The 25,379-nt window shown below is 36.7% G+C and overlaps 1 protein-coding gene across 2 annotated transcripts in view; it reads right to left on the bottom strand.

Annotated features, from left to right (window-relative positions):
- Positions 1-601: 601 nt before the first annotated feature.
- LOC133531343 (RNA-binding protein Musashi homolog Rbp6) overlaps positions 602-25,379 on the bottom strand; it is a 201,202-nt gene continuing 176,424 nt past the window's right edge. For both annotated transcript variants that reach the window (XM_061869501.1, XM_061869502.1), the window contains exon 4: positions 602-11,680. In XM_061869501.1, coding sequence (XP_061725485.1) covers positions 10,991-11,680 — 690 coding nt within the window. In that variant the 3' untranslated portion in view covers positions 602-10,990. The remainder of the gene's footprint in view (positions 11,681-25,379) is intronic.

Raw genomic sequence — 25,379 nt, 5'->3', positions numbered from 1 at the left:
GAATGACCTTAGCGATAAGCTCATTACCTCTTTATTAAACCTCAGTAATAGTCCGATGCTGTGAGCATCACTGGTGGGACCACTAAATTTGTATGGGGCGTGGGAGCAACACTAGGTATGGTATGGACAGTCAACGTGTTAATGAATTACAAGGACGCAGAAATACGTAGAAGCGAGATGTCTGGACCAAAATTATTTTCGTTGTCTTGTTTCCGACCACTCTGTCACGTTTGTATTTGTGTCTTCTATCAAATAAACAAGTCGAGTGCTGCATGTCTTTCTAGCTGTAGACAAACTTACATTGTCAAAAATTAAAAAATAATTTCATCTCACAAAAAGCTACACTCCGACAAACTCAGGACAAGAAACAAGACAATAATAATATTAATAATTTGGATCCATCTCCACCGTGCCTCACGTACTGCGGCCTTCCTGCTGTCATTTCCTGAATTTAGGAAGCTGTAATAAGATTTAAACGATGTAGTAGGGGTCCAGATAATTGTACCTACAGATTGGAACTTATGATTACTAGTTGAATAGCTTGTCGTTTATTTGGAGAAGGCACATTTCGGTTGCCGCGTTTGAAATGAGAACTAACAGATCGGCTTCCCAAGAAAAACATTTATTGACTGATTAATTGACAATATATATAAAGCACAGAATTCCAAGCATATTAACACAAAGGTCACTACGTAAAATGAAAAATATTACATTTAAATATTTTAATTGATTTTTATAATGAACAACTGTAACCAGCAATTTCACATTTTATTTTTCATTTTCCGTAAATTGTTACGTAGGAGTAAAAAATCAATATATTTGACAAAATTACAGCTACGACTAACGATGTAAATATTGAATAATATCGATTATACTGTTTAGTGATATACAAATTCGAGGGGCACTTCTTTTCTGTTTTCAATCACTATTCTGCTATGCCAGTGGGTAATAACTACGAGTCGTGGAAGTTGAATTATTAAATGCCTATTTTATAAAGATAGGTAACTAATAATAAAAATATATATAATTGTATGTATTGTTGACTTAAACTCGGCATCCTTATTGTCGCGATAAAGCCTTTTTAATGGAACAAATTTTAAAGTACGTGTCATAAAACAATAGCGAGTGTTAAATTAAAAGGCTATAAAATAAATAAAACTGTTTTATGAGGTAACCAGTTTGGGGGTATTACGGATACGGAAAATATCTCTCAAATGTTTTCATGAATTTAGATATGGGCGATTAAATAATAACCCAGTAATATGAAAAAAAAACAGAATAAGTCACATAATTAAAACGGCAAGAAACTTACTAAAAACTTCCACGAAACGAAGTAAACACCACTGGTTCTATCATTCTTTCCGAACTAAAACATTCCAGTACTAAAGAGTCATATTATACCCAATAACTTTTTAACTACATCAAATCGATAGAGAAAACTATTTTTAAATTCCATAGACAAAATTCAGAGAGCCTAATATCTAAAGTCACCCCTAAATACAGGTTACCTACATGACAATTAAATACAAATATTATTAATAACAATGTCATTAAATCTAGAATATGTACAAATACGATAGGTTAGAAAAAAAAAAACAACTAATTGTTTAAGTTCAGAGAAAAACTATACAAACTAAACTTTGTTTCGTAACGCAAAATCAACTAAGTAATACAAAAATAAAATAAAACCTAATCTAATCATAATTTATCACAAATGACTAGTTTAGTACAGAAGTCACAATTTTTAGAAAAGCTATCTCAACTTACTGAAGTAATGATTTCAGGCAACAAGAAAAGATAATATACATTATTAATCCAATGTTTTTTGTTGCCTAAAATATATTTGTATCGAGAAAGATGTATGAAAATGTTACAATTTCATAGATATCAGTGCTACGCGAGATACGCAGGTACTAAATGAACTGTGAACATGATATTGTCACACGAGGCACTGCACCGTTCCTTGTACTGGGGTTTTACACTACTGAACACTTTTCCACTACAGAAAACACTATTTATGCACCTTAGGCGCCGAAGCACTTTTTCAGACCTTTAAAAAATTCAACGGTCATAGATAAAATGGCGGCAAAACACAAGATTCAAACGAGTGCTCTTGCAATAGAAAAAGAAATGCCATAGACTAGAAAAGGCGGAACAATTGACAGATCCAAACAAGTGCTCTTACATAGGTTATGTAGAATAAAGAAATCAGTGCATCCCAGGCAATTGGGATATTATTAAATAAATAATACGAAATGGGTGACTACATCAGTCTATTATTATCAATTCATAGGAAGACGTGTCAGTGTAACAAGTGACATAAAATCGATGCATTTACAATACTTAAATTACTTTGTACTACTACAAAACGAAGTACCTACATTGTACTTGAAATTTTCCGTTACTTTTTTAAACTTCTAAAATACACTACATGTGAAAATCTTAATTTGATTTATGAAAATCGATCACATTTTGTTCAACAGAAAAGAGATACAAAAAATATATTTCAAACTAATCGAGTCTTTGGTCCATGTACTACTTCTAGAAAGATCTACTTTTCTCGTTTTTCAAATAGAAAACTAACTTAAGGCACAACTCGATTGTGTCTTGTAGGGGGTCTCTCGGCTGATATGTTATTAATTCTAATTTTCTACAGGAGTCTACACTACAGAGATTCAAAAAACAAGCAATTCCCAAAGGTAAGTCTCATCACAATTTTTTGTAGGATTTACGTAAAATTTAATAGACCATTCATCTAAGCTACTTTTAACGGCCAGCACCCAAAACCATGTATTTAAACTATGTTCTACACTATTATACTGGGATGCACTTTGGGTAGGGGACTAATAACTAAGCAATGAAACAGCATCTGAAAGTGAATGACAATACTGATTTCGCGTCGACAAAACTATGATATTCAAAACTTTGAGGAACACTCATGACACACAGAGATTGCGAAGATTATGGAAATACTGTTTTGTATTTACTACATACAGCATGAAAACATTATCCCCCTTATTCATAAACGTGTACTAAAGTTACGATGCCGCTGATCATCGTTTGTGCCTTTCCGACGTATTGGTATGATGGAAAGGGACAAACGATGATCAGCGGCATCGTAACTTTAGTACACGTTTATGAATAAGGGGGTATATGTATAAACCAGCATGCGTCGCTTTCTTACTAAAGGGACGAATGCTTAGATGATACGTGTTCATGTGTCAAGTCACTTCTGTAAGGATCTTTTCAGAACATTTTTACAAGCCTAAACCTAACTCTTGGCCAAAGACTAGAGGCCCTTGGCCAAATTTATACGTTTATACTTGTAAAAATATTATAGTTATAGTCTGCCAAGCCATTTCCGTCAGTAGAAAAAGCGGAAAATTTGAAAAAATGTAAGCCCGAAGGGTTATCGTTCCAAGGAAAATTTGAAATTCGCGCCTTTTTCTACTGACAAACTTGTTTGACCGACTATAATTGCTAAATCGTCTGTAGATCTGTCACCCGCTTGCGCTTGGCTGATATGTGCCAGAAAGGGACATGTAAAAGGCCCTCTAATAGTCTACAACTATCCCGACTTACAAAACGCAATCACAATAATTTAAACGAAAATAAAAGCTGCGTGGCTATTAGCATTCACCTCAGATGAGCGTAAAATGTATGTATCCTTCAAATCTATGACTTTAAAAGAGGGTGGATCCAATTGTCACGCAGCCAAACAAGTGCCATCACCAGTTGCGTCAAGTCAGTATTGTCTCACCGAGCACGAAGTCTTCGTCTTGAATCCAGGGCTCCTGCTGCTGCCATGCACACCACTGCTACCTCCGTCTGCATGCATCTATCTCCTCCTCCACTATACTACCAAAGAAAACTGTTGTACTAACTGGCGCCCAACTGGGGCAAGCTCATTCCAAAAACTACTGAAATACTTCAGTTTACTGTTACTATTGAAGGGAAGCGATAAATGAAAATCCGACTGTGTTTGTTACCATTTATTACTAAGATTTGTTCTAAGTGAAGATGAACCATATATGGCGTTGAGGCGCGCGGCCGGCGCTCTACTGCGGGCGCTAGCTAGGGGCGCTAGAGTAGCCCAGAATCTATTGCCTAGAATTGTCTATGGAGCGAACGCCTTTCTTGAATCTGTGGTCTTCAAAAGATGAGCTAGGTAACCGTCAAGTTGATACTGACTAGTAAGACGTTTTAGATGAAGTTGTCAGAGTGCATTATTTTAAAGTTAGAAGTAGATGTATCGTTAAACGAATACTAACACTTGATGTTCCTAAAACATTAGTTTCATCCTTTTACTTTTTTTTTATTCAAAAAAGGCGTCGCCAAAAAGAAAAATACATCAATCTACAGATTTCACACATTACTGATACAAGTCATTCGGTATTTTTAATATTTGCAAAAAAGCTAGGGTACAGCGTTTACTCCCAATACATAGACTTGTACAAAATGCAAGTTTATTGCACTAGACTGTCTCGACTAGAAATGGTTACTATCATAAGCGTAACTAGTATCAAATATCAATCTAAGCATCCGAGCAGGCAGCAAGTATAAATCTGAATAACCTCTTACTGTCGTTGCTACATTCTTGAAATACCCGGAGACCTTTTAAAACACCAACTTGACACCTGACACTGACTGTCACAATTCTGGTTAGACAAACGTTATCGAAGAATTGTCAAGTTGACGTTTGACAATTTTACTGTACCAAATGATTGATGGTCTGGCGTCTATTTTACAGACTTGACAATCGAAATCTCACACTTTTAATGTCAGATGACAATTGTCAGGGTGGTGAAACGTGAGCCTTGTTTCCATTGAAAACGATATAGACACCTTGATATATCTAACGCTTTCGGAATTTGCATACTAGTTACGCTTATGTTAAGATTTAAAGTCTATGTTAGGGACCATAGTTATATCCATTTTCGTCAACAAACGCTACTCTACTACCCCGCCCCACTACTGAAACCTCGAAACACATACAAGAGAAAATCGATTACATATTGCACAATGTATTATCTACAGCAATTCAGTGTACTATGTGATAAAATAAAAAAACAGCCCATTTCTAACATAATCTTAGATGAGAAACTATGTTAATCGATATATACGAGTATATCTACCATAAATAAAAAATGCAAACTCCATTACGACCAAAAAATATACATAAAAGGAATGTCAATACAGCCTCTTTATAGATATTGCGATGTTTGGAGCTCGCTTGGGACACGACATACGTTACAGATATATCTCGTCCGTAAAAAATGACTCGCGTAAAGTCACTACACAATTTTAGACTAGCATCAGTACAGACGCGCATTCAATAAATTTAAATCATAAATCCAATTATTATACAGATAATATCTAAGTAATGTCGTGTCCACCGCGCCGCCATTTTGTCGAATGTCGCAAACAAGATGGCCGCACGCCTTTAAGCGGCGCATGCCTAAGTATTAAACAAGTTAATCACAAACTCTCACTTATCAACAAGTGTTCGCACATTTATCACGAATAACTTTTAAATACCAATTACCAACTTGCTACTGAATACACCGATCCTATTATACAAAAATATTTAAATATTTTATATTGTATGCTTGTGTATATTAAATATTCTAACATGGGAGCGCGCGCTGCTGTGCTCTCTGAACAGTGCTTTAATCGACTTATTCTTGTATTTGCTATCTCTTTCTGTGCTCGCAACGCGCGCCAGTGAATATAATAATAATGTTATTGCTTTCGGTTAGTCATACTTATCGATATTATAATGTATGTAAAACTTCAAAATCGCTACACTACGTCACTACTCTAGCATTTGCCATACATTAAAACACACAACATAATATTAACCTTTTGTTTAACATACTTTATATTATACCAATCCAAAATTTGTATATTAATCCATGTATATCTTATTACCTTAGTTTACGAATATATATTAAATGTTGTTTACATTTGGTCCAGTGGTACCTGGATGCGAAGCACGGGACACCGCTACGTGCGCGTCGTGCGAGCTGTGTATTATGGCACGTTCAATGCAAGCTTTACTCAAACAAACTACGTACAACTAGGCAAGAAGTATTGAGCAAGATTATTAGACTGCAAGTTGATTCCCGCTAAAATAACATAACTTCTATAATTCCATAACAAACTGACTAGAGAGGAATGTATTGTAACTGGCGATAAAGAATAATCTAGCGTCGTAGTTGGCCGTCCCTTCAGATTATTGTCTCAACCTTAACTTGGCTAGTGCCTTACCTCGATACAACACGAAATGGCGTCTGTTAAATCAAATTCCTGATACAATGAGTATTGAACATGAGTCAAAAAAGTCTACGTTATCTTGAGCAAAGAATTAAGTTTTTGGCTAAGTTTTGGCCTATACTTTTGGCAAATAAACTTCTCTAGAGGAAGACTGTAGGCCTCAAGCGAAGCGTCACTACACGGTCTAAACTACGTGACTACGTATCCGATATTTCTTTCAAAGTTAAAAGATTCTATCGATCGTTTCGACCACTCAAAAATTGTAGACATAAGTGATGATATCTACAATCACCATTCAAACACAACATTTCCTCAACATTAAAGTTCTTGCGATATATCATTGACGATAAAACCTGCGATCGAAAAGGTCGGAAAGAATCTCCCTAAAATCGTTTTACCTTTAAAAGAAATACTTTAATAGCACGTTTCACAACCAACGTGTGGCAAACGCCTTATGAAGAATTGACAGTGAATGAATTGGAAGATACCCGAGGTCGTGTTTACGTATAAATCCATGCCAACCATGCCTTACGCTACCGTACAGGGTCCAGCGGAAGTGTTAGTCGATTATAAGACGCTTACTAGACTATTATATTATACGCATGCCTCCTCTACACCGACTTACCATCCGGCTCCTTGAAGCCCCACCCTCCCATACTTACGCTTAAAAAGGTACAATTGTCGCCCTACGTGGGGCAAAGATTTCGCAAATCCATCGTAACACTCTACTGAACAAAATACGTGCAAACTATCTATAGGATAACAAAAGTGAACATACCATATCCCAGCACAAAATATCTACCCCACGCTTAGCAGCTAGCGAAATAAAACACACTTTATTGTTCTAATATTATCCATGTAATGACACATTGGGTACTCTAAGTGCTCCATTACATACAGTTATGTACGGGCAAAAATCTAAGTCCGCTAAATACAAAATAACTACTGCTAGCCTACCGCCGCCGGCCGCTGTCGAACAAAAACAAACGAATGCAAACGCAGCGACCGACAGCACATACCATTTACCAGTGTAACTTACATGTGTTTAGAAAAAAATATAAATAATTTGTTAAGACTTCTGAAACATCACGACTGCTGAGAGTAGTGATATTTCAAAGAGGAGATATATATTAAGAAAATATTAAGTACACAGTTCAAAACTAAGGCCACCGCTTCTAAGTTTTGGCAAGACAGCAAGCGGTCAAGGGTTACTAAGAGTGTAGGACATCACAATAATATCAACCATCTAATACTGAGAATTTCAGGAAAAGTAATACTAATATACAAAAGGTGTCACTGGGTGAGAGTCGGGTCGTTTCGTCGTGGCCAACACGTTCGTTTGAACGCGAAAAAATCTCAACGCAATCAGTTGTGACCACGCTCTGAATCTGTTTGTGTAAAACGTATTGGTCAGAAGGAAACAGCGCGTCATTAATCTCAGGAGGTTCTAGTTCTAGCCTAATTATACTAAGAATACTGCTAAATAATAAGGATAGGTATGTGTATACATGTGATAATAGCATTCGGTGAGCCTGATATGTGAAGAAATCTACAGGTTTGGATGTAAATAAACAAAATAAATACAATCTCTATAAATATAACATCTAAATCAACTTCTCACAAGCTTTTACCTTCAAGGACAATATTTAAAGCCCAATTGGCCATTATATTTAGATCAAAATTATTATTATTTTATATATATAGTTGAAAATTATAAATAAACCAGTAAAAGCTTGTATTGGAAAGTCAAATAAATAAAAAGTTCACAAATCAGGCCACCGAGCCGGCAGCAAGATACAGCCGTCTACGCTACGACATGCATTCTGCTATCTCGACAAACTTGAATATATATTCATGAACTAAGTCTCAATATACTACCACAGTATCTTCATCAATTTAACTAGATAACACGAAAACGCTATTTAAGAGGAAAGTGGAAGCCGCTTCTCTATACAACCGTAGTCCCCAATTTCCTCTCTGGATTCAACAATTTAATATGTATTAACCAAAAATATGCCTCTCCCTTTGACTATCTTCAATTTTTAGGAGCGAAAACAAATTAGCTACCATATTTTTAGAAGCTCCTAACTTGTATTAATAAATCGAAAAAAGTCAAACGAAGGCGCATAGCCGTGATTAATATACATCAAATAGTGTAGAAATATTTTCAAAGTCAATATCCAGAGAGTAGAATGGGGACTACGTTTGTATAGCGTTCTTGTGGAGCGGTCCTCCACTTACCTGTTATTATAATCTTCAAGTTCTAAATTCTTATAGCCTGGGTATTATATTCAGCTCTCTTATTTCATGAATAGATATCGAAAGATTTTCCATGGCTATAGAGAATTAAGCTTAGCAAACGATCAATACGTTTTAGGTTGACTAATAATTGCCTGAAGGCGTGGCTAGACGATTATGTCATTGTTTATTGATCATATTTTAGCAGGACTCTTGTGTTCGACTAAAATAATTTACGTAGAAAGACATACTAGCTACCCTTTTGATATTGGGTACGTTTCTAAGTACTTCGCTAACTCTGTTCTCTATTGCCATGGAAACATCGTAAGTTTGTCGGGAATTTTATCGACAAAACGTATAAGACAGTTCGAGCGAAGTGGAGTGGTTTCGTAGGAATGTACCTGATTAGTTTCAGATAAATAACCGCGTTTAATATAAAGCCTCTTTGCTACCTGACAATTGTCATTTGACGTTGGTAATACCCGTAAATTTCCTCACTTCGAGAACAGCTAGGTATTGTTGATTGACGTTTTAGGAAAATATGGTTAATTTTCAGTGTCTATTGACAATTGTCATGTTTGTATAATTCAAGTTTATAGTCAAGTTTTCAACAACGTTACTTTTGTTTAAGCTTGGAATAAAAATAACCGAATAGACTTGTAGTCAAGTAAAACCACTGTCCTTCAATCGGATTACCTTATAAATTTATCGCAACGTCGCCCGAGTTTGCCTGCTGAAATGAAACCGTTAAGTACCCCTCATTTCGAGACCGCGCCCCGCCTAAACCTAGAAATTGCACAAACACAACCATCATCGTCTTTTATTCGAATAATACTATATTCATCACAGTATTGCAATTTTTACTACCGTATTGCTTCTTGTTTTAAATTTAACTATAAGTACGTGAATTAAGTACGCTGGAATAAATAATTTTGGCAGTTTTTTTTCAATGGGCCCAGCCCAAATAAAGCTATTTTAAAACAAAGTGGTAATAATACGTATATTTTAATAGCTATAATAATTATATGAGACTCGCAAACATCCATCATTACAACTCATACCAGTTTAATACTTTTTTTAGTTGCCACGTACAATAACTTATATTTATATTTTTTTATTTACTAATTCCAAAGTTTTAAGAAAATTCAATATTATTACCACATTGGATCAGCTGCCTGTTAAAATGGCGCCCAAACATGGGGCCGAAGCAGGCAAAGACGGGCGACCATGACAATGCTACAGGCTTAATACTAAGCTTATTGTCACGACAGGGTGTTAGTTGCATATCTTGAACTAATACTATACGTATTTAATTTAAACTAAGACTATGCCATATCAGCGTTAGGCATGTGATGTTCGCTGATACAACACAGGTTGACTACATAGGTATATAGCTACGTAAATAAGTAATACATATATATGTAATGAGATTGCTTTCCACACAGTTAGATATGTACGAGAGTATTGTGAGCTGATGATCGTCGGTGCCAAATGACGGAGATTGTGTTACAACCGAGCGCTAGGTTTTACCATCATGACAATTGTCACCTGACAGTGACAATTCGCCTTACATATCTAAGCCGACAAGTGACAATTACACCGAACTACTACTGGTCGATCTAGAAACGCTAACAAACTGTTGACGTTAGATCAAGTTTATGAAATTGAAGCTAGAGAGCATATTATATAACGTGGCATTCATTTACCTCTAGATTTGTTGGAATATAAATTAAGTCATGGTAAGATTTGAGGTATATTCGTAGGTATTTGTTTTTCTATTCAAAATGAAAAGGGCGTTTATAATAACATATTTCTTTGTAGGGTGGTTAGTCAAGCTCGATTGCGTCCATTAATTATATCGAGTGGGACTACAGGAAAAATGGAAAGAATATTTCGACGTCCATTGTTAGCTCAGTAAATAAGGTAGCGCTCACTTGTTCGGAAAATGACATGGCAGAGTTTGGCACAATTTTGTATTCTGCGAGAATGGCACGAAAATATAATACTGATGCTTGTGATGTATTTAGATAATCAATTTACAAAATGGCGTTCCGTCACCGGGCGACCGACGCTGCCTAAAGAGATATACAGAGCTGCATGAGATTCATCAATATACATTCGTCAAGTATAAATAGTCATATTGCCAACGACCGTGCACTACACTACAAATCCAACACATAAAGAAAAATTAGTCCGCAAACTAAAGTATCTGAGATCCTCTTACTTAACTTTAAAAAAAAAACGAAATGCGTATTCTTTGATATAGTTCCCGCATCGGGCCAAGTATTGCTTGTCGAGTAAAGACTTAACCTAAGTATATGAGCCGTAAACCTTAATTACTTTAAAGAATACTGATCCGTGGCCGCTCCGGCAAGACAAAGACGACGTACTAAAACGTAGGAACTATCGTATAAGAAATAAAATACCTAACCTCTGTAGGCGGGTGGGGTTTTCAATTCGTTAGATGCGTTACCGTTTAGATGTACATGGGGAGGCCGTACATGGCGCCCCAGTCGACGCTCTGGAAGGAGGACATGTCGACTCCGGCTAGCGAGTAGGCCGCGCCGAACTGCGGCATGGTGGGCGGCGGCGCGGGCTGCGGCGGCGCCACCAGCGCCGTGGCGGCGGTGGCCGCTGTCGGCAGCGCGTACGGCGCGTAGCGGTAGGCGTGCGCGGCGCCAACAGTGGGCACGGCTCCCACACCACCCGCTGCGTACACTAAGCCCCGTCCGGGGCGTAACACGAGTCTTTTTCCGAGCGCCAGCGGGGCGGCCGCGACGGCTTCCTTCGGCTGGGCGCGCTTGCACTCGACCTTCTTATTCTTTATCGTGTGGAAGTGTATGTCGCAGACGCGCTCGACCGCTTCCTCGGAATGGAAAGTTACGAACCCGAATCCGCGGTGGCGCTTCGTCTGCTGGTCCATGAGCATGACGGCGTCTTCGACGTGTCCAAACTGTGCGAAGTAGGCACGCACCTCGTCGGCGGAGGTGTCCTGGCCGACGCCGCCGACGAAGATCTTCTTGGTCTTGGCAGGGCGGGGAGCGGACTTGGGGGTGGCGTGCTTGGGATCGATGCGCTTGCCGTCTAGGGTGTGTACGGGCACGGCGAGCACCTTGTCGACGGAGGCGGCCTCCTGGAACGTGATGAAGCCGAAGCCGCGCGAACGCTGCGCGCGGCAGGGCTCAGTTGTCTTGCTTGGGACAGTTTAGAGATGTGTCCAAATTTGGCGAATACGACGCCTTTGAGCTATTCGCGAACCACTCGCGCACTGCACATTTTTTTACGAAATGCATGCGTGCAAATGATTTGCGAATGGCATGCTAGCAGCGTGTACGCCAAATCTGGACACACCTTTAAGGTCTCTGGTCGAACATAGCGATCGATGTTTAGTACTAATGAGGACTATATTTGAAAGCTCGGATAGAGCCAATAGCTAAATGGATAGAATCTAATGGTTAGCATAAAAGGAAAGACAGTTTTAACTACGTTTTCAAAATTTGTTGTCAATTTTAAAGCCATACTTTATAGAAAAAAAAAACTAGAACTACTCAAAAATCACTGTCAAGATGTGATCAAATCTTAAAATATTTGTAAATATTGGAAAACCACAATATACTTTTATACGTTATGAAACAACTGAAACAAAGTTCCAATCGCGATGTACGAACCGAAAACCATAATTTATATCAGCATAACTCACAAAAACCTTAACCTTAAACAAGCTAACCAACCAAAATTGTATCACAAATATCTTCTTGATTTCACTATTATACTTGAAAAACTATAGGAAAAGGATAAAGGTACCCAAATAGATCATCATTAAAACAGCCTATAGTTTACCTACTAAAGTTAATAACTATAAAACCGGATGGAAGCTATTGTTACTAATACTAAGGTTAAAAACAAGCTACTGCCAAAAACTTACAAATCAAGAAGATACTTTAATTACATATGTCAGAGTGAAAAAAAAAAGTGTATTTATTTTGACTTTCGGGCTGTTTTATTTGTCCTTTTTTAGTAACATTATCATATTATGGAATAAGGATCTGACAAATATAATATAAACTTAAAAAACTGTCAAATGGTCTATTTAGACTGACAGTATTAGATCTTTGACATAGGCATTCAGATATCAGTAATAAACATGACAATATTTTATGATCTTATTCTTTTGGGTCGTGATAAAATAGTGTCATATTGATTAACAATACCTGTCACTACTTTCATATGACACAAGCCGTTTAAGTATAAAATTGTCTGATCTAGATTTTCGGCAACTTTTACCAGGCCCCTAATTCACCACGGTGACAATTGTCATCTGACACTGACAATTCTTCGTACATTGCTGGTACAATACGTATTACGCTACGTTACTAATCAACCAGAAATGAACAGGAAATTGTCAGTGTTAGATGTCAATTGTCAAGTTGGTGAAATAGGCGCTAGACCGCCGAAAAACGTGTCACGTGTCAGAATGCCTTATTTTTTTCGCCCAAAACTCGAAAATTCCAAAATATTACCGTCCAGTTTACATCGCGGCACATAAAAATATGAATTTATAATATCTTGAAATTTTCGACTTCTACGGGAAATATCTTAAATTACATAAAATCAAGTTGTTATCAGTCTATTTACTTCAAATGTCTATTCCACCCTCTATAATACGTAGTCATGTTACGGGGCCAATTCTGTCATGCGAAATACGTGACCGACTAACGGATGGACAAAAAACTATCTAGTTAACCGCTTCCACATTATTACTGACAATATTTTTTCGAATAAATAAAGCACGTGAAATAACAAAATATAGAACGAAAAAACCACAAAGATTTATATCACAAAAAACTAAGAAATCTAATAAAGAAAACAAGTGATGATGATTCACCGTTGATATATAAATATAAATATTGATTGCACATAACTGTTCACGAAATGTTGATAATGATCACGAAATAACTACAAGAAGAAAAAAGCCTTAAGAATTAAACAAAACATACTGAAAAGTTTTACCTATACTATATCAAATAATCATCCCAGGAAGGAGCGTTTTCAGAAATTGAAAGTCTGTGTGTATTAAGGACTGAGAAATTATAGGATTTTCTCACAATCACGAATATAATAGCGCTCATGACTACCTGGGGCACATTTCTCAAATGGTATTAGACTAATATTATTAGTGTGTTGCCATAGCAACCCATACGATTTTATGGTTCGTGGGCTAATAATATTAGTCTAATACCGTTCGAGAAATGGCCCCCTGGGACAATAGAGGCCAAATCAAATTTCTTTATTTCTCAGAGATGTTCTAAATTTAAATGTAATTATGGTATCGGTTATCGATAAAGTAAATTTAAAATTACGATGCACCTACATAAAATAAACCAGTACAAATTGAACCGTAAACCTTAACGGACGGTTACCGTTTACGGTTCAATTTGTAATGGTTTATTTTCAATGTTGGCCGAACGTTAATTAGAATTGAAAATTAGCCATTACAAATTGACCCGTAAACCTTTACTAACGGTTACAGTTTACGGTTCAATTTGTAATGGTTTTTTCGATTCTAATTAACGTTCGGCCAACATTGCCTACAGATACAGGTTTGCTAATATAGGTCGTTACTATATCGTTTCTGAATATATTATAGGAAGGTTATGATATAGATGTAGATAAACTAATAAAATACAGGCGATAAATACAATTTATTCCAAGAACGCATGTAATGTAATTTCCAATTCCGTCAGCACACATGCGCTGTCGATATAATAAATTATTATCAAAGGCAATTTCAATATATGGCGCAATCTCTAACTTCATCTTCTAATAATTCAATATATTTGTTAGTGACGTCGTCAGTAGCTAATTTAGTTTATCTATTAACTAGAAACTAGATTCGAAATGAGCTGGGCCAATTTGCATCTTGTTGTCGTTTTTTTTTGTTAGATTTCAATAGAATTTGTCTGGTTTAATGAGCTCCTCATTCTAGGTGGAATAAATAAGAAATAATCATTAGGGACAGAAAAAATCTAATTTTTCCGTTGAGATATGAAAAAACCATACATTTCACTTAGCTTTCACTTACTGTAGCCACAGTAAATTTACTGTCATCTTTCGACACATGATTAAAACTTTTAGAACGCCATTTGACTTTGATCCTTATGTGTTGGATTTGTTAAGTGGCACCATCTCATAGATCATAGTGGTATATGATCTATGAAGATATGAAGGTATGGCGACATCGTTTCGAGCGATCACGCCATAACCTACTGTGGCTACAAAGTTTTGTTTGACAATCCACCTTTATTTCAAATTCTCTTTGTAATTAATAGAATCAGGCGTTACTTTGCGGAAATCCATGCTAATTAAAACAAGTAATATTACTTTGCTAATCCGCGAGAAAATAACGTGTTAGTCAATCAGTGCTAACCCGTTATACTTACTTGCGTATTTTTACATGCAATTAATGTTCCCACCCTCCCACCGCAAAAATAAATACGCAAATAAATATAACAACCCACCACCAAAAGTACAAAACGTGTTTCGCCTCTCTACGAGGCATCCTCAGGAGATGCTGGAGATGTTGACGGTCTGACACCCGACAAGGTGTTGTCGTTATTTTCTCGCGGATTAGCAAAGTAATATTACTTGTTTTAATTCTCTTTGTTATTATGTACAGAATACCATACCAACATTTTTTTTCGAAATCTGAGAAAAAAACTGACAGCAATAAAAAAATGGCTCTACGAACTCTGCACAGACTTTACAATAACAAAGTATCACATACATGTAAAATTTCTATGAAAATATTCCGTTTGTTGTGACCCTCCCACTTTGTCACACAAAAGTCGATGAAAAGTAGCTTAGACCAGTTCTACGTTCGATCAATGTCTGTATCAGCTTTAGCCTACTCCTACCGATTTGCCTATTATAAGTCTTTTGATTGCGTTAGCCTGCCTACATTTTTTAAGAAAAACTTAATTTTTCTGTATGTCAAACTAAGCTTAAGGGAAAAGAAAAAAAAAACAGGTAAAATATTGTCAATAATATTGTAACCACACGGTTAGACTTCAAAATTAGCACCCCCTTCTATTCGAGCAATTGTTATCAAAATCTACCATTTTTGAGCATGGCAAGTGTTACGTCAGTGAAGAACCTACTAACAGTTACTTTTCTACCAAAATAATCGTGTAGTCTATCTCACGTGATTATTGGTTTCTAAACTAATGATGGTTTTAAAGTTCGAGTTTAGATCGGAAAAGTCAGCGTTGCCATGTTGGAAGGAAAATCAAACGTCCATGTGTAGCCCACATTTAACTGAACACAAAATAAACAGAATGGGTAATAATTAAATAAAAATCAAATATTCATTAATTGTATGAGATGTGTAGTCTAAGAAAAGATCTTGCCCCAAATTTGATAACTATAGATGGTGCTGTACGGTCCAATACATGTTCTTCTTTTTTTTCAAAAATGGCTTCCATAAAATTTATGATGGTTTTACATATGTCAAAAGAGTGTTCGTAGAGCAAGACGTTGTCCGGTAGTTGCTTTTAGTAAAGTGATGGGCTGCACTTTACAAATAGCCACGATGTTGACTAAATAAATAATGGTTAAACGTGTTTCAAGTTGAAGACTAATTTTATTCTTCATTAGCGACAATATATAAATAGTAATTGGAAATGTAGCATAAATTATAAACTGGAAAAGTAAATAAGCCCACGCTCAGGGCCGGATCAGGAACGCCCCAGTTGCGGCAAAATTATAAAATCTATTCATTATATACATATAATCTGTAAATATATAGTGACGTATAAGATGTAAATTATACACTTCAACATTAGTTCACAAGCTGAGAAATAAATAAAATCCAGCACCATCTCAAACCACCCAATCCGAAACTTTGCCGAACTTGCCTTAATAAGCTATTAAATAACACTAATTAAATGAGCAGAACAAAAAAATATACTCGAGTAGACTCCGCCATTCTGAATTTCAACTCGAGCTCCCGATGTTTTGTGGTAACTGATATGTAAAACTTCAACTTTTGACATCTAGCGGTAGCAGCATGGTTCATGGCAGCATTTTTAGGGTTCCGTACCCAGAGGGTCAAACGGGACCCTATTACTGAGACTTCGCTGTCCGTCCGTCCGTCCGTCCGTCTGTCACCAGGTTGTATCTCATGAACCGTGATAGTTTAGATAGTTAGCCAGTTGAAATTTCTACAGATTATGTATTTCTATTGCCGCTATAACAATAAATACTAAAAATAGAATAAAATAAATATTTCTTTCCAATCTCGAGGTCGAGCCAATCACCGAAGTTAAGCAACGTCGGGCGCGGTCAGTACTTGGATGGGTGACCGTTTTTATAGATAATGGTACGGAATCTCTCCTGTGCGAGTCCGACTCGCACTTGGCCGGTTTTTTATCACTAGTGACAAGTGATAAAAATGCCCGTCCCTTTCGCGCTTACATACTTGTTATAACGAGACAGGCACGATGACAAATGATAAAAAGCCGACCATCTTAGCTCTATAGAGCGCCAATTTCGAAGCACTAATTTTATACTTTACACATCCCATACGATCAATTAATCGTTGATAAAAATCAACTAATAGGCCAGTCAAATAAGCTTTTTTCCAGGAATTAATTCCCAGCTTGAAGGAAATCGTCTTAATACCTTGATTTGGTTCTATATTACTGTAATACGAGATTGCTCCATTCCAGGAGTCAATTTGAAGTTTTAGAAACTCATTCCACTCAGAATTTAACCCTTTTTAATATTGAAATTAATGACATTTCAATCGGACGTACCGTTTTCGAGCTACAAGCAAAAAAATAAATAAAAAAACGATAATTATAATTATTTTTTTTATACACAAATGGATGGAGCAAACTCGGATTACATTAATTTTGAACCAAATAAAGGTATTAAAATGATTTCCAGCTTGCTGGGAATTAATTCACAATGACTGGCCTATAAAAACAACAAAAACATAACACATTATTTTAAACGAAAAAAAAAATTACTATTTTTACCATGGCAACACCAACAGTAGAAAAAGGGGGGTCTACCAGAGTTTCGAAGACATAGTCAAGATAGAGACAGCGAAGTTAGTCTATGATTCAAGTCTAGAATTAGTGACTCTAGCATGCCAGTCTATTTGTATTAGTGTACCTAGTCCATAGCCCAACTAGAGCGCGTACCATAAACAATGTGTCGGTCTGTCAGTCATGTCGGGGTTATGTAAATATATATTTGGGGCAGCAGAATTAATATTAGAATAAATAAATAATCAAATTAGTGGAATAAGCATAAGTTCATACATAAAAATAATAAATATTTAAGATAGATCATGGTTGGTTTATTAGTTTTTGTGTTAAGAAATTTCTAGGCCAATTTTATAGAATTTTCTGCTCGAGAATTAACACACGTTTGCATATTTAATCATACTTTATTGCATTTATTTTTCGTAGAAAACCTTCCTTTTGTATCTCTAAAAGGCACTGATACTTATTTGGGGTTGAATTAATTATAATTGATCAAGTAAAGAAAGAGATACAAACGATAGTGCCGATCTAACCTAGAGATTAAAGTTTTTTCGAATGTAGGAAGGGATTTAGAGACAAGAGATATGTCAAATTGCTTATGGTACCGCACATGAATACTCGTACCTACTTGGTAACTACCTAACCTAACAACCAATCGACTCCAAACTGTAATCACTGACCCACAGAGTTGAAAATCCGTCTTCGCCTGCCTACGTCTGTCTCACAACAAAATATGTTAATCTATGGATTTATCTTAATTTCTTAAAATAATAGATAAATAATAACTTAAAACTATATTTGATAATTACACCATCTTCGTCATTAGATAATAAGTTTTTGGCAAAAATTTCATTTTTGGTACAAGCTTTTATCGCTGACTTTTCTTTCCACAGGCAACTAATACTCATCGAGCAAATTCTAAAAACCCCAAACACAATTAGGTTGCGTTGTTTTATCACAGAGTTCCTATGTCCACCTCTTGTCTCCATCAACAGATCAGCTCGATGGTACCATAATATTGCATTGTCACCCGACTTACATATGTATGCAAATTTTCAGCTCAATCGGAAACCGGGAAGTGGATCAAATTTAACTTGCAAGATTTGATTACAACGGTCAGGTGAAAGTAAATAAAAGCTTGTAAAAAGGAACTTTACTGCATTGAAAATAAAGGCGTGTTCGGCCAATTTTTTTCTTATAAACGAAAATCAATGATGGTGCAATATTTATACGATTTTATATAGGTACAGTCGCCATCAGATATATCGGAGCGACCTGGGTGCTCAAAAATATCTGAAAAGGCACTCTAACGTATTGTCAGATATTTGTGACCACCTTGTCCGCTCCGATATATCTGATGGGAACTGTACTTCGAACGTTCATTCACATAAAGATTTTTATCAAGTTTTTCACGTTAGATACCAAACATTAGTGGCGGCGGGATGAAAAATATACGCAGGCAAGCCGGAGCCCATTTTGCCTATGCTTGGTCGATGAACTGCAAGAAATGTGAAAAAATGTCTGAAATTTAGAATCGTATTCTAAGGACAACCCTGTCACTGTTAATGATGGACTTCTACTTTGTGATTGAGAGAAATGAGGGATAGTTTTTATACTCTATAAGTATGTATAATAATATTGGCTGTATCTCTTTTATTTAACCTTCAGGAGGCACAATTTCTAAAAGAGCTCAATACAAAGAGAAATCTTACCATGTTGTTTAAGAGGAATTCCTAGTTGCGATTTTTCCATACAAACGCTCTCGACTGATTCCTCCCTGGATTTTTAACCTAGAGCAATGATTTTTTCAAATAAGATCAATATCATCAATATCTGTGCCTCTATGTTTTGCTTTTTTGGATTATTTTATTTTGAAGAAAGATACAGCGCCTCGAAAATCGCAAAAACGGCTAAATTGAATTGGCTGTAAAAAAAGGTACAGTATACAAATATGACAAAAAATATCCAAAAAATCAAAACATAGCGGCATAGATTATTTCTTCCTCTTGCAATTTCTAAAATTTCATAATGATTAGTTGCGTTTTGGAGGAGGAAACAGTCGAGAGCGAAACCTCGATTTTTGAGTTTTTTGCGAGTGAATTTCGGTCCGAGCTGCAGTTGTCCTTATCGCACGAATTGGAGGCGGAGACAGTTTCTAAATATACGTACACAGAAGGAATAGTGATGGGCATAACATCCTTATTAGGGATTGCAGAACCGGTACTGTTTTAAAGAACCGGGATTTCCCGGTACTTTCGGAACTGGTCTAATTATTTCATTATTTTAAATAAAACGACAGCATTTTGCGATTTGACCACCTTTCGTATTATAATTTAATAATCACATTTTCTTTTATTACGTAGTAGGCAATTTTTTTTTAGATATATAGTATTTTACATTGCTCACACTTGTGCGTCACAAGTAAAAGATAACTACTTTGATGTTTGCCACTAGATAGCAAATTTAATGAAATTACATTGACGAGGGGATTTATATATAAGTATCGCAGTCGTATTGTATAATCCGCCGTATTACATTACGGCTAGCCGATATCAAAATAAGGGCCATTTTGAAATGCGGCGGTTCAACGATTAAGGTATGTTGGGTAAATACCGGATGCGGGTGAAGAACGTAGGACATTCATTTCCCCTCCTAATTTGGCTTTATTTTTTAATGTAGGCAACATTGTGTAAGACGCCATTTCATTGCGCCTCGACTGTCAGTGTCCCCGCGTCGCTCAGGGAGTCGGGCTTGTGCTATGTGCAATCACAGAGAGCAAGGTAAATTTCGCGAATTCTTCCTTCTATCCGATCTTCGCTCTGTAATTTATTTTTCGTATTGTGATGAAACTGTGTTTGTTTTTGTAATTGTGTTAACAGACCTAGCACTGCTGTAGACCGATATCCGATCTTGACCCTTCCAGGAAAGATCGGACCAGAAACAATCAGATCTTTACCTATTTAAAAAACAGCCGTGATTATCAAACTTTAAATTTTCTTCAATTTACCTACTGACCTTAATTATCACATTTATTGTTTTCTTGATCACACTTTCGTACCATTATTTTTATCCAGTACCACTACCAGCGCGACGGTTACTGACAATGTATTTTTTTTAATTTCCGCAACCCAAAGGTTGCCTTTTAGCGATAAGACCGCATGTTGTTATGTGTTTTAAATTTTCTTTTGTATTGTTTTCTTTTATTGAAGTGTGCAATAAAGAGTATTTATATTGTATAGAGATGATGATACATGTTGAAATTTATAACAAAATCGAGTAAAATAAATGACCAATTTTTCGCAATAAAGTACCTACACATACGGATGCATATGTAGATGTGCACGCATACATACATTGCTAGTTTCGGATACAAAATAGAGATAGGATTTCGAAATTAGTTTCCTTAAAATGCTTCAAGAGGGCTCTCTTTTCCTATATACTTTACTCTTTACATACGATCCTTACATTTTATCAAAAAAAAAAAAGATTGTATATCAACTATATATATATATATATATATATATATATATACATAATTGCAAAATTAAACCAACAAAATCACAATTTTAATTATTTTCCATACTTCAAGATGAGCTCTCAGTGACCTTGACCTTTTTAAAGAACTACTTAGTCTTTTTTATTTCTAAGTTTGATTTTTATTTTTTTGGCGACCTTCATTAAAAATGACTGGGCACGATTATTTTTTATTTTGATTTTTGTCCCTCCTACTTAAGTACTTAATATCTTCCAGTACATTCCATTGAATAAACAATACGAGTACATTTACACTTTCCCTAAACCTGTACAGTTCACGAAATCTTAAATTGTCAAAACTTCGCAACGTATCTATTATTTTAGTGGTTTTTTTTTATTACTTCGGGTAAACCTTACAATAAGAGGTTTCTTAGCACATTGTTTACTTATCAAATTGCCTTATGACATAGGTATCAAAGTTTGAGAGCCACAATTTTATCAATTTTTGTATCAGGGTTAAGATCGGATACAAAAGGGTAGACACCGGACCTATTTCTTTGTGATACCTTATTCTCTTTCCATTAGAAGCAACTTTTTTTCACCATCCAATGTTCTCCCTTGATGGCAAAGCACTCGTTACCCTAAAAAAAAGTATGTCTCATCTTTACACAGGTACAAAACTAAAACCGTTCTATATTGAAGATTACCAAAATTCAGGCCGAATCTACGGTTATTATTTAACGATTCGCTACGTACTTCAAGAATCTGTCACGTGTTGAGATCTCGAAAAAACATTTTTTCACGAGTTCTCTCAATTAGTCCCAAAATTGTCCGGCATTATCCCAACATACTTTACCCAGATTGTCATTGCGATACGTTCTTCAATAAGGCGGCCCAAGTTTAGCCCCATCGTACTACAAGTTAAATAGATTGTAGTTTAACCATAGGTATATTTATACCTACTTACAAAATTTCACAACACACCATGATCACTCCCAACTTACTGATACGGATAGGTACAGTCAAGTGTAAAAATATGGGTGTACACATCTTACTCAAAAATATGTCCCATTGCATCTTATTCCAGTGTAATAAGAGCGTAGTACCATATTTATGAGACGATTCTTTCGATACATATTTTTGCACTTGACTGTACGACGACAACCGAAGCTGAGACATCATTCTTTTTTGCAGTTTTTACCTATATGGTAATTAATATCAATCAATCATTTATTATTTTGTCATCATAGGTGTAAAATACATTTAGTACAGGTGATAGGGTGTTTGGTATTAGGGTGTAATAGATACAGTATAATATAAAAATGAAAAACAATATTACGTGGTAACAACAAAAACAACTTGCGTCGGGCAGCGCAGAATAAATTCCGTCTGGCTCGCGGGCGATGTCGACGGAACGGCGCGCAATGAGCGAGCGCACGAGTCTCGCGTCTGTGTGCGCGCACTCACACTTAGATAGCTCCGGCTCCCGCCCACCGCAGCGCGACAGAAACATAGCTTCAAAAATTCGAGATTTGAAAAGTTGCTCAGCTAGGAATTGCTCTTAACTTATTTCGTCGTTACTGTGGTTTGAATGCTCCTCATAAACACGGGTACTATTAACAAGAAAGCTAGGTCTCAAACTTGGATACTAAAACTTGAAAGCTGTCAAAACAATGGTTTTCAAGAGAATAGACAATTAAGTCTTGTTTCAACCGTCGTTGACACATTAAACTGGCCATGCGTACAGTCACCTGCCATCATTGTCATATATCTAAGGACGGGCCTTATGGGCCCTAAGAATGGTGTTAGTTCAGTGGTGTCACTCACGAATTCGAGCCAATCGTGCAGTCAAACACAACTAGTTACCTTAACCCATTATCTTTCGCTGCCTTAACTTGCCTTTATTTATGATTGTATAATATATAATGTATGTATGTATATATGTATTTATTTTATTAGTATGTATTATATTGTTTGCGTCTACATTTTGTTTCATTTGTATATCGGCACTACCCGTTCAATGTTGTAAGTTCATAGTTTCCTGCTACCCAAATGTTGTCTGGAAGAGATCGCTTCTTAGCCATAAGACCGCCTGTTGTTACCAAATTTTTAAGTGTTTTTTTCATTTCCTGTCTATTTTTAACTGTATGGTGCACAATAAAGAATATTTACTTACTTACTAGTTGCGACCAATCGGGCGCGTGATGCGAACTCATCAACCAATCGCGTTGTGGCGTTAGACTGCACGATGTGCTCGAATTCGTGTGCGTGACACCGCTGTACTGGCACCATTCTTATTGCCCATAAGGCCCATCCTTAGATATATATCAATGCCTGCAATACTATGTTACTCTTCGAAGGCCGCAAAAATATGTGACACGCTGTTATGGCTCTAGAGTCAGACCAAGATAAGTTGGCAGCGATTTTGACAGCCCCGACGGTGCACGTGTTATTTTAAAAGTCAAACTTGTATGAAATTATGACGTTTACTTACTGACGTACACTTGCACCGTCTGGACTATCAAAATCGCTGCCAACTTATCTTGGTCTGACTCTACAAATAAGATTGTGTCAGATATTTTTAGGGTCTTTGTTGTGTAACATAATATTGCAGGTGACTGTTCACCTTTATTGAAAGGAAATAAGGTCTAGACAGGATATTACTTACTTTTAGTACTTAAATGGACCTAGTACTAGATAGCTCAAACAATTGCGAATTTTCTTGTAAACTTTAGTACGTTGCCTGAGTATAATTCTGCGGCAAGTTAAATCGCTTGCGAGGAAGCGATATGGCATGTGTCATACAGTTTCATACATTACAATCACGATCGGTGAACGCGGTACGCGAGTGTAGTGTGTATTGGCTTTTGGAGCTTTTTCTGAGGACTAATACTTTCAAATTGCGCCACAGAAAGCACGGTACCCATTATTCTATAATTATTGTATTTGTGTTAAAATGCACCTTGTTTGTTTTAATTGGGTCATTGTTTTACTAAATGACTTCTTTATGTGAATGAAGTTCAGATTTCAATGTTGGAGTCGAATGAGGCACAAGAAATAAGCGTCAGGTAGCGGTACTGATAATCCCGCTACTAAATAAATATTATAGGACATTATTACACAAATTGACTAAGTCCCACAGTAAGCTCAATAAGGCTTGTGTTGAGGGTACTTAGTCAACGATATCGATATATAAAATATATAAATAAAGTACATGTATAATACTATAAATATGTATAGATACTTAAATACATAGAAAACATCCATGACTCAGGAACAAATATCCATGCTTATCACACGAATAAATGCCCTTACCAGGATTTGAACCCGGGACCATCGGCTTCATAGGCAGGGACACTACCCACTAGGCCAGAGCGGTCGTCAAAGACTTAAACTTACCCCGCATTCACACTTAGCCGTATTGACCGTATTCGTAAATCTACTAGATGAGAAATATATTCAACCCTTTAACCACTAAGCACGTCTAAAATAGCTCGTAACTCCAAACTTTGTCTCAATAGACGATGGTATAGGTGTTGTTTATTTAGTCGTATGACACAAGTAGATAACATATAGGCAATCAATTAAAATTTAAAAATTACAACATTCTAAGGTCAAATGTCAACATTCAGTGTGTTCAGCCATGCAGCTGCATGGGTTGTGAGATATAGTAGGTCTTCCGGTGGTCCAGAGTATGAATGCAGAGGACAGCGCTGGATAATGTGTTCCATGGTTTGGGTCTCTTCACCACATTCACACAATGCCGAGTCCTTCCATTCCCACCTGTGCAAAAAGTAGTTGCTTCGGCCGTGTCCCGTTCTCAGTCTGTTCAAACGGCACCATTGCTGTCTAGGAAGATCAAATCCAGCAAGACGACGTGCTGGGTTAACAACTCTCGAGTCTACATTTGCAGCGCTCCACTCATCTTCCTAGGCTTCAGACACATTAAAGCCTTGCACATTCTGAGCATATGGAGGGCGTCGGGACTTCAAGCGCTGATGTGGTGGGCAGCAGAACTCTCGATGGATGGGTAAAGAGCTGTTTGACCTAATTTTCTCAGCTTCTCAATAGCGCATGCTTCCTACGCAGGTGTAGCGGAGCTATATTGCACAGAGTTGGCAGCTGTGAGGTGTTGTAAATTTAGGTTACGAACTTGCGATTAAATTTTGAACTTTACGCGCGCTCAGGCGAAGAAAACGCGCACCGCCACGGCCGAGGCATGTCCACACTGGCCGTTTTGTGCGCGAGGAAATTGACTCCCGCATATGCTAGCTGTGTTCGCCTAATGAATGGTAAAGTATGATTTTGATTATCCTGTCATTTGCAAGCTCAAAAATATTT

This window comes from Cydia pomonella, chromosome 25 (genome assembly GCF_033807575.1).
Source record: "Cydia pomonella isolate Wapato2018A chromosome 25, ilCydPomo1, whole genome shotgun sequence".
Lineage (NCBI taxonomy): Eukaryota > Metazoa > Arthropoda > Insecta > Lepidoptera > Tortricidae > Cydia > Cydia pomonella.
The sequence above is the reverse complement of the archived record's forward strand: the minus strand, read 5'-3'. Positions and strand labels throughout refer to the sequence as shown.